At 51.6% G+C, this 11,125-nt stretch overlaps 1 protein-coding gene across 1 annotated transcript in view; it reads left to right on the forward strand.

Annotated features, from left to right (window-relative positions):
- TCERG1L (transcription elongation regulator 1 like) overlaps positions 1–11,125 on the forward strand; it is a 169,623-nt gene that overhangs the window by 118,861 nt on the left and 39,637 nt on the right. Inside the window, exons 6-7 of the mRNA XM_023515631.1 lie at positions 737–891; positions 10,543–10,612. Coding sequence (XP_023371399.1) covers positions 737–891; positions 10,543–10,612 — 225 coding nt within the window. The remainder of the gene's footprint in view (positions 1–736; positions 892–10,542; positions 10,613–11,125) is intronic.

Here is an 11,125-nt window from a genome sequence, read left to right on the forward strand (position 1 = left end):
GGGAGGACCTCTCATTCCTGCCACGTGGGTGCCTTGCACACCCCCTCTGGGAGGGCCTCTCATTCCTGCCACGTGGGTGCCTTGCACACCCCCTCTGGGAGGGCCTTTCTTCCCTTTGCTTCATTTTTTTTTTTTACCCTTTTCTGATAACCTTTCACAGATAAAGGGTTTTAAAATTGCAAATTATTCCTTACGGATATTGTAAATTTCCATATATGAAAGTGCAAGACTTAAGTCTTTGCTCTTCTCAAAATGAACAGCCACCAGGGCTCGCCTGCTGAGGGAGGCGGCACCTTTGATTATTTCTGCATCTGAAGAGCAGTGATCTGGGGCCGTGTGCTCCTCTGTGGCCACGCACAGCTCTGTCAGGGAAGTCCAGGGAGCCGTTCTCCACATGGCTCTGTTCCTGCGTCTGAGGCCAGGGTTGCCCTAGAGAGCTCAGGATCTGAATTGGAATCTCACTGAGCCAGACGCAGTTGGTGTGAGGGAGGAGCTCTGACCTTGTGTGACCTTGCTAAGCTGCTTGGCTTCTCTGAGAGTTGGTTAAAGGTCAGTCATAAAGATGTCTAGCTGTTAATCAAATGAGGCAAAATTCAAGAAAGATCTGTAAAGCAGCCAACAGCCGGCTTCAGCATCACTATCCACACTCCGCAGAGTAAGCTTTGCAAGCCCGCGGCTGCCAGACCAGCAGGGGCAGGGCTCCACCACCACTTCCTAATGGTCTCTCCTCACACAGGTGCGTGGTCTGGACGGGAGACGACCGGGTTTTCTTCTTCAACCCCACGATGCAGCTGTCAGTCTGGGAGAAGCCAACGGACCTGAAGAACCGCGGGGACCTCAACAGGATCATCGAGGACCCGCCCCACAAGCGCAAGCTGGAGGCCTCAGCAAGTAACTAGGAAGCGGGGTTTGGGGCCCACTTTGCAGTGTTTAAGCCATCTGTTTCTAACAATCATGAGATAAAGCAGGTTTTCTTGGTTATGTTGAAAATTGATTATCAAGGAATCGTGTGTACGATTACAGGATTTATTAATGAAGCTTTTACAGCAGTTTCTGCAGAAACCTGGAATCTTCCGGGTGGTTAGTGGCTGGCTGTCCTGTGCATCCTGTGAGGTGGTGTGATGCTCAGAAGGCCGCCCACTCCATCAGCCATTCACAGCTCCTTGGCAATGTCACTGTTACCCCCAGCATCTTATTCTCGTTCCCAGTGTCTTACCAGCTCCACTCGGGAGCCCAGCTGTACACAGTCAGGTATATTTCCTCCCACTTATAGGTTCACTGTAGACCTCTGGGCTGGATCGATATGTTGCCGCATTTGGAAACTGAATAAAATCCCACACTCAGAGAAGAAAGGTCCTCTTGGGTCGAGCAATGGGGTTCTTGGCAGAGCAGCTGTTTCTGATGATACTCTTATAAATCTTGTTTCACAAGAGTCAGAGAATTTCCAGCATTTTCAGGAAGGGTCCCTTCCAATTAGATCCTGTACCTCTTTTATGAGCTGATGGCTTGGGAAGCCCCACCCCCAAGCATATGGGTACATATAGCATTGACTCTGCTGGGGGCCTGCGGGGCAGGAGCACCCACTCAGCCAAGATGCGGAATGTGGTCTGTGGGGCCAGGCAGGGGGCTCAGGATCTCAAGACCTTGAGAACAGGTCTGTGTTTCAGTTCTGTAGGGTATTTTATTGGGTCTGTAATGATGTTTTCGATTCCCCAGCACCTAGGGCTAACAATATATGGTATCAGCCTGCACTTTGACGGGAACATTAGAAGACAGTATCATAAAGGTTCTCTTAACAGTTTCGACAGTACAGGGTTGCTCTTGCAAAGCTGCTACTAGTCTGGTAAGATTGAGACAAGTTTAGTAGGTTTATTTCACTTAAGATAATGATAACATTCTCCAGAGAGCTCCAGTCAACTGATTTGGGAAAAGGGAAAAAATGCCCTAGTGCATATTTAACTGAATCTGAAAAATGTTGCTGCATTCACGGATGATAAGGATTCATTTATGATTCTGCTTCCTCCTTTGATCAAGTGGCATTCATTATTAAAAACGATATTTTGCATCCTGAAAGAATGCTAGAAGAATCATTACAGAGAAGAATCTCTCGAGATTCGTACTCATGGACAAGAGCATCCTGCACAATTTAGGAAGATCAGGAGATCCTCGAATCCATGAGGAACATTAAGACACAGTTAATCTTAGCCATGATCTTATTTGCTTGGCAAAAGCCAAACAGGCAGGTGGGATCCTCCCTCCTTTCCTCTGCATGTGCTCTTATAGATAATTGGGTGCGGTTTCATTTTCCCCCCCAAAGAATCAAAAGGAATGAGAAAGAAATGAACTGATTAGAAGTCAAGGCACAGTTGCTCTCATTTCTGTTGTTTGGGCAAAATCAGGCCAGGTCTGCAGAGAACAAGGGATGTGTCTGCAGAGCACCCCACGGGGCGACCTGCTGCTCCAAGCTTGTGGGGGCTGACGGGGAGAAACCAGGGTTCCCCAGACTGTGCTGCTCCCACTATGCTGACAGGAGTCTCATTTCATACTTATGAAGGTGAAGCGTTGGGCCTTAACTCTAGCAAGCACAGCCAGAAACATCTGATTCATTCAGAGTTAACTTGTCACGGTACCTTCTCCTACATCACATTATTATGGTGGGTGGAACTGCCTCGGTAGACGTGTGATCACAGTATTACATGCAGTTGCAAAACGACTTTTAACCTTACCTCCCTCCTCTTATAAGAAGAGGGGGACGAGATGGTCTTAAACTACTTCCTTTTTTTTAACTTGAATCTTAAGAGTATGCCAGAGACCTCAATGCTCAACTTCTAGTTCCTGGGTATAATGGATATTTCGGACTGTAACTTCTAATTTCCCAAAGTCCACCAGAGAGTTTTACTGAAAAACAATCAGGACAGGAGGAGTTTCTGGAGGACTAATTAATGATAAGGGTCATAGTTAGTGACCTCCAGCCATCACCAGCAAAGTGGCATTTTCCCTGGCTGCCCGCTTGTGATGACCCATCGAAGGATTTAATGCTAATTATAATAACAAGCTCTAGGGGACATTGCTGCTGGTGGAGAATATTTTTTTTTCTCACATTTTGTTCAGCCAAGAGTCATTGTAGATTTGAATATACTAATACTTATTTCTTGTCTGAAATGAAAATATTAAGCATTTTAGTTGATATCTGTTATTTTGCAAGAAGCAAGTGAAATGAATTTTGTAAAGTGGCCACCACATTTACCTGCTGCTAGGCCTTAGTTGTGTGTGAGCGCGTGTGGTGAGGAGTTAGGGTGTGGAAGTATTAGCTAATAGTGTTAGACAGATGGTGGGGCGTGGGACGCAGAACTGCCAGGAGTACGGGGCCACCCGTCACTCGGCAGATGAGAGAGGAGCCTGCTGCTTCCACTGTTGGCAGCGCTGCTGTCCTGCCCTATCTTCCACTCACCGGGCCCCCAGCTTGTCCTGCCCTGTCCCCTGCTCACCCGGCCCCCTAGGCGTCCTGTGTCATCTCCTGCTCACCCTGCAGCACCCCCACTCTCTCCTGGCTGCAGCAGCTGTTTGGACAGTTGAGGCTAAAAGCCTGTTGCTCTAAAGTGAAAGAAGTACCAGGCATCCTGGAACCCCTCCCTTCCGCATCATGATGCTCCGGGATGCGGGACATGTCAGTTTGGAGGAAGCTCCCTGGCGACTCTCCACTGCTGGTTTTCAGGGCCCCTCAAACCTGTGGGATTCAGCAGCCCAGGCCTCTCGGTAGAGACCTTCTGGCCATGTAGGCAATGCACCTGCAGCTCCATCTGCCCTATGCTGAGAGGTTTGGTGCTGCCCGATGGGACGCATCTGACCATTAGATGTGGCTGGTGGGCTCCTCTTCTGGGGTGCAGGAAGGGAGGGGAGAAGGGACATAAATGTGCCTCCTGCCTTTCTGTCTCCTGCCAGCATCCCCGTGGCCAAGGAGGGTAGAAAGCCTGGGGTGTATGAACTGAGGGGGTGGGCGTCCTCCCTGCCACGGCATGAGGGCCTGTTGTTCAGCATGTAGCCCTGGCCTGGCTTTGTTTGCTCCACAGCCCTGTGAGATGATGCCATCAGGGCTGTACCCATTGCTACCGCACCAAACTACCACAAAATGGCTTAAAAGCACACAAATGGGTTATTTATTGCACAGCTCTGGAGGGTGGAGTCCCACGTAAGTCTCAGTGGCCAACCGGGCTCTTCCTCCTTGCCTCACCAGCATCTCACAGTCGCCTGATTTGCCTGGCTCAGGGCCCTTCCTCTGGCTTTAGTTCCCCCTCTGGCTCTGGCCTCTGCCTCTTCCCCACTGCCGAGGTCCCTGTGATCACGTGTGTGACACGGGACTGCCTCTCCTCCCAAGGTGAGTTTGCAGCAGCCTCAGCTCCCTGCACATACAGCCTAAGGGATTCACAGGCCCAGGGTGGGGACTGGACACTGCTGGGGCCACTGTGCTATGACCCAGGGTGGTTTTACTGAAGAGAATTCAATCACACACATCTAGCAAGCGAGGGGCTGGGATTTGCAGCCCAGGCTCTGACTCCAGAGCACAGGAGGAAGGGCACCCTGGCCCCATCTAAAGTACACATGGCAGCCAGGTGGCCTTCACACCAGTGGGAACAATGGGGTAGCCTTACACACTCACACTGGCTGGCCCCAGCCTGTGGTAGAGATGACATGGACTCCACTAGCTTCAGCTGCTCTGTGAACAGGCTGGACATTTTTATTCAAGATGAATGTAAATCGGTCCCAGCGTGCATTTCCCTGAGTAGAGTATAGGGAACCCCAGAGTAAACACAGCTGTAGAGGGAAACGGGTCACTTCACTTAGCAGGGTTTGGACAAATAGTGCACACAATTGCTAAATCAAGTGGATCCAGGTGGCCAGGGACACTCAGCAAGGCCTGGGGACACTGCAAGTGCAAATGCTGGATCTTACCAGGTGGGCAGGGCTCTCCGCAGGCGGGGCTTTCTGAGGGAGGGGCCATCCAGGGACGAGGCTCCCCAAGGGAGGGGCTTTCCAGAGGGGAAGACTCTGTCCAGAGTGGGAAACCTGTGTATTGTTCTTTCCAAGGGGTCTTAAGGTGACTTGTGAGGCCCTCCCCTGGGCTCTAGGAGGAACCTTGCCCTTCCACGGGACCTGGGTTCTGTGTCCTGCACACCTGCCAGCCTCCAGGGCTAAGCTTCCTCTCTGTACAATGGATGAACCTATAGCCTTTTACAAGAGGCAGTACCTGTGAGACTCCTGGTGGGATTTGGAAGTGGTCTGTGCAGGGGAAGGAATAGGGGGATGCATGGGCACTGGGGACATTCTAATGACACTCTGCGGATGCTGTAATTACACTCCCCTTTCAGCTTGCTGTGTTGAGTCTCAGCATCTCAGCATCTCAGCAGGGACTTGACGGGCAGGCAGAGGCCTCCCAGGCTCTGGGAACCCTGCTTAGTTAGCATTGATGTTGATGCAGAGACATGGTGGGGAGGCAGGAATAGCATCGTTCAGAGTAGTTTCCCTGAAGACTAATGTTCTAGCCCCGCCCACTGCCTGGCCCAGGACCAAAGGAAGGAGGGTAACTTCACCCTAAACCACTCATTTATTTATGTGATTGCTATGACTGACTAGCTGCTGAGCTCCACGTGGGGTGCCAAGGTTGAGCCCCTGCTGGGCAGGGGGGATGTGTCTGTGATGTGGGGGGCAGAGAGGACAGGGGCTGGGGCCAGATGGAGCTAAGTGAGTGCCTAGGGGTGCTCCTTGAAGAACGGTCACTCAGGCTGGACCACAGGAGATGTGGCTGAGCTGCAAGTCTGGAGGCCTGGGGGGTGCTGACAGTGAGCACCAGGACTAGGATGGTTCCCTAATTCCCAGAGTGTGGGTAGCACCGTAGTGCGGCATTTCTGGTGGGCCATGGGGACGTCCCCTGTGATGGTCACAGACCAAATGTAGAACTGAAATAACTTAGGAGACCTGGAAAAATAGAGTTGGACCCCCCACTTAGGTTAATTAATTGGTAATTTATTTCACCTGCTGCAGGGGCTGCTGCTCCGAGAGACAGTCAGCAGCCCAAGTGGGAGGGTGAGTTGCCTTTTATAGGCTTTGTGTAAGCATATTACAGAAGTGAAATGTAGCTGGTTAAGGAGGGGTTACAACTCAGGTAGTCATGGAACAATAATTAATAAAATTTTGGTTGACAATGGATACATCTCATATCACAATGGTTATGGTTATACAACAGTAATTAATCAAGTCTCGGTGAGTTTTCTACCATTGTTTGTCTACTGAGAACTTGGGGGTTTTGTGAAACTTGGGACTTTTCTTCCTTGTACCTGAAGCTTGTTCTTGGCAACCCTAGGGGTGAGGAGGGAGCCTGGGAACGTGGCTGGGAAGCACTGTTCTCAGCCACCCTGGGAGGAGGAGGGACTTGCCTTGTTCCCGATTCAACTCTTGGGGGGGGATAAGGGAGGAGGAGGGAAATGGACTGGAGAGGGCGAGGGGAACAGGTGAGGGTGGTGGTGGGGGTACAGGAATGGGCAGGGGAAAGAGGGCTGGGTTACAACAGAACTTCTGCTGCATTTCAGCTGGGCCCAGCTGTCCTGGGCTCATTGTTTGCCTAGACTCTGTGCTCATTCCATTTCTCTCACCTGTTGCATGTGAGCTGGGGATCCTGGGAAGACTGATTCTGGCCTCTATGGAGGCCTGGCTGGATCTGCTCCTGGGGAGGTGGGTTCGACCTGGACTCATCATACTTAGGGCCTCCCAGGCAGCATCTCTACCCCATCATTCCTGCGGCAGAATCACCTGATCCAGTCGGGGCTCCTGCTCTGCCCCCCATTCCTGGCTTCCCACCATGGAAAAGTCCTAACCCAGCCCTTTCAAAACATTCCCAGGGGCCTATGCCAATGCAGGAGGCCATAGTCATGGGAGAGCATGTCCTGCTGTGCAGGTGCTGGGTGTGAGTATCCCCCTGGTGGGGTCACCTGCTGCTGAAGCAGAGCTGGGGCCCCACCTGATTGACAGGTGTGAGCTGAGTGCCGTCATTCTGGGTGCCTGGGAAGTTCCCTGCCCTCCGCCCCCCTCTACCTTACAAGTCCTGGCCACCTCAGGGCCCAGGTGTATACTGCACACCTGGGAGCTCACCTGAATGCCAATTATCCATACACACTTAAACCTCGTTCCTAGGATTCTTCAGGGAGTTTAACCAGGGATTGTGCCTGCCCTCTCTAAGAAGATGGATGTAATTAGGCATAATCCCTCGCTCACAGGAAGGAAGACATCTGGGGCACAGCAACTGAGGGATTTTACCAGCCAATCCAGCTTCATGCTCTTGTTGGTAGATAAATGAAACAGCACATTTTACACTATTGAGGTGTTTGTCTATGTGTGTGTGTGTGTGTACACGTATATATAAGGTGTCTCAGAATTACAGTGAGGCTGCACCTGCTCTGCACAGGGCCTGTGGCACAGCTGGGCTCCTGTGGCACAGCTGGGCTCCTGTGGCACAGAGCCTCTCTTGGTCTCCCACGCCATCCCCATACTTCCTTCTCCCCCTGTCTAGACATGTGCGGACCCCATGAACCCTGCCCTCTGGTGACTTCTTGCCCAGGTGCTTGTTTGTTCTGACACAGACAAATAATGCATGAAGACTTTTATGTTTTCTTCAAAGAGCTTTATAATTCTTGCTCATAAATTTAGCTCTTTAATCCACTTTGAGTTAACTTTTGTATATAGGCTTTCTCAAGGATAATGTCTGCCATTTTTAAAAAATCAGTTGAGTGAGCCATGCTTCCCTATTTCTTTGTATGCTTTGAAATTTTTTTTTGTTGCAAACTAGACATTATTCATATTATAACAAAATGTGGCTTATCTAGAAATCAGATTCCCCTAAGTCACAAGGATTCTGAGTGAGGCTTTTTAGGGGCTGAATCATCATTTGTGACTTTCCCAAATTCCTTCTGTGCAGTGTGTATTTCTTGTTGTGTGTGGTTGCTGAAGTCTCTGCTCTACTGCCTGCGGTCAGGGAAGGATGGCAGCCTCTCCTCTCATCCTGCACTGCCCTTGTAGTTACAGCATCTGACCTGCTCCTACAGTCCTGGACTACTTGGTTCCCATCACCATCCTGCTCAGTGGTAGTTAGGGTGGAGGAGCTGATCCTGAGAGATCCCTTCTTCTTTATCCCTTCTGGTCCATTTTTAAAGTCAATCAGATTCATAAATATTTTCTATTTTTGGTTCTGGATTTTGTATCTCAATTAGGAAGGCTTTTTCAATGTTGAAAGTATTTAAAGCAAACAGATAAAAACAGTCTAAAAATAACCAATATTATATACATTTATTTTAAATAATATCTTTGTAATTGTGTGACATCTTTTTTTTTTTAATTGTAAGACATTTTGACGTGGCTGCTCGTGCCTCCCTGGAGTGTGTCCCATGACAAAGGGGGAGGAATCTTCCTCTCCATGATGCTTCAACTCTGTCTCCACCATTCTCATCACCTCCCACTTCATCTGCCTGAGAGACAAGTGGGTGACCAAAAAGTACCAAATCTTCTTTGAGACTGAGCAAGAACATCACCTCTTCTGGACATAGCAGGCAGGAGGCACAGATTTCAAACACCAAAGGCTCCAAATGGGAGCCAAGCTCTTAGTCTGGAAGAGGCTGAGACAGGGTCCCTGAGAGATGGCAGGAACGAGGGGCCAGCCGGGCCCAGCGACAGCCTGAGCCTCACATGGAAGCAGAGGCAGGGAAAGTGAGCCCCATGTGCTGCACTGGGTGCCCACAAGACAGGGCAGAAGGCCCATAGGTGGGGACAGGCAGGAGTGGCTCAGGGGAGATGCCCTCAGAGACCTGCATGGGGGCATTGTTGGAGCTGTGGAGGGACACCTGTAGGGAGCAGGGCAGAGAAGGATGGGCCAGGCCTTTAGTGTCCTTGACTATTGCAAATGATCTGTCATTCAGACCAGTGCCTCTCCACTGGGGTAGGTGATTTTAGCCTGCAGAAGGTTTGGCCATTTCTGGAGACATGTGGCTGTCACAAGTGGGAGGGAGCTACTGTAAGCACCCAGAGGGCCGGGGGCATGGCTCTCGCTGAATAGCCTGCCTTACAGGAGAAAGCATGGGACAGCCTGGACGGTGAGGGGTGACCCAGCCCCATGGTGGTGGCACTGAGGCTGAGCCCTCTATAGAGGGCCTGGGAACCTGCCTTGGGATGTGCCTGGGTACTGGCTCCACCGCCCTCCCTGGGCTTGGCCTTCCTGCCCCTTCCCACCCTGTACTGCCCAGCAAGAAGCCCCACCTCCCTCACCAGCATCACTTTGGAAAGGGGGGTACTGCCTATAAAGTCTCCTTTCTGGGGGATCCCCTGCATGGGTGCCTGAGGATGCCAGGCAGGCCTGGCAGAGCAGCCCCTCCAGGAGCCTGGCACCTGCATAGGAGCAGGGCCAGCAGAGCTGGGCTGGCCTCCAGAGCTGGACTGGCCTCCAGAGCCTGAGCCAAGTTTGGCCAGAGGCCCTGCATGGCACACTGGAGGCAAAGCTGTGTGTAGATTTGAACCGAGATCCGGTCTCAGAAGCATAAATGGGATTCCACACCCAATACACAGACTTGTCAGGTTTTATAAGACAAAAAGGTGTGGAGCATGGCTGGGATTGACAACCATCCGGACTGTTCCATTCACTAGGAGCAGAGTCTGTTCCCACCGCAGAGCCTGGGGGCGGGATGGGGCATGGGGGGAGTAAGCAGCTTCCGGATGGCAGGGCTAGGGCCTGGAGGACGCGCTGCCGTGCCCACCCACTGCCCACCCTGCCTCAACCCTAACGAGCACGTGGCTTGGAGCGGAGGTAGATGAAGAATGAGAAACCACACGAAGGGCCTCGCAAAGCCCAGGAGCATTTGGAAACCATTACGCCAGTCAAGAGAGAAGCCATAAAGCGCAAGGACCAGCTGTGTGCTCATTTTTCCTTTTTCTCTCCTGGAGACCAACTCAAAACACCAACATACCTTCTTATTTTATCATTCTAAAAGCTCCTCATACGTTTACAGGGCCAACCTCCTCAGGACAGAAGTAGGGACTGGTCTTTAGATCCATCTGGTGGGAGAAGTAGACGCATGGTCAGCAGAGTGCAGGCCACACGTAAAGGGAGTAGGGTCACCTGCTGAGAGCGAGCCCTTCACTGGGGCAGGGCAGCAAGCTGCCCGGGTCTTGTGGGGTTGCCTGTTTCCACGCCCTCACCCCCATGGACAAGGGGCTGCCCAGACAGATGCCCACCTTTGATTCCCCAGCCCCAGCCCCTCTGGGAGGCCTGGCCACCTGTAAAGGTGACCTCTCTACAGAAGAGCAATGGCTGATTTGTCTTCTGCTATAATATAAGAACAGTGGGAATTTGCACCAGGAGAAAACTGGTTATAGGATTTCCTACCAATCTTTAGAAGTCTGCTTTTTCTGTTTCCAGATGTGTCCTACTGAGAGTGAGTGCTGTGTGGTAGTCTTGCTCATGTTGACTACTGACATGCTGACCCCTTTACCCTGACTTTCTTTCAGCCCATTGCAGCGATGGGTCCAGTTCTGAAGACAGCATGGAGGAACAAGACGTGAAAACCAAGCGGAACCGGTAGGTGCCAACGTTCTTTCCTGGTGGGTCTTACCTGAGAGGCTACTGAGGTGGTGAGGAAGGAAAAGGCATCCTCTGACTGGATGAACATGGGCCAGAGAACTAGTTTACCTGCTAAGCAGGCAACGAGAGGTCTGGGTCCTGCCCTAGCCGCTGCCCGGGAACCATTGCGCCTCAGCAGCCCCAAGTTCCCTAGATGCTGTGCACAGAGCTGGTCCCCCCAGCCCACCCAAACACCGGCAAGTCTGCCTGGTTGCACTTCCCAAGCCCCGTAGGAGCAGCCAGGCTGGCCAGGGGCACGGACAACACTGTGTGCTGAGAAGGTGAATCTCTGCATGGTGCTCCAGCTCTGTGGGAGCAGCTGGGCTGGCCAGGGGTGTAGACACCACTGTGTGCTGAGAGAGTGAATCTCTGCATGGTGCTCCAGCTCTGTAGGAGCAGCTGGGCTGGCCAGGGGCGTGGACACCACTGTGTACTGAGAGGGTGAATCTCTGCATGGTGCTCCAGCTCTGT

Source organism: Otolemur garnettii, unplaced genomic scaffold (genome assembly GCF_000181295.1).
Source record: "Otolemur garnettii isolate 467f Iridium unplaced genomic scaffold, OtoGar3 scaffold00075, whole genome shotgun sequence".
Lineage (NCBI taxonomy): Eukaryota > Metazoa > Chordata > Mammalia > Primates > Galagidae > Otolemur > Otolemur garnettii.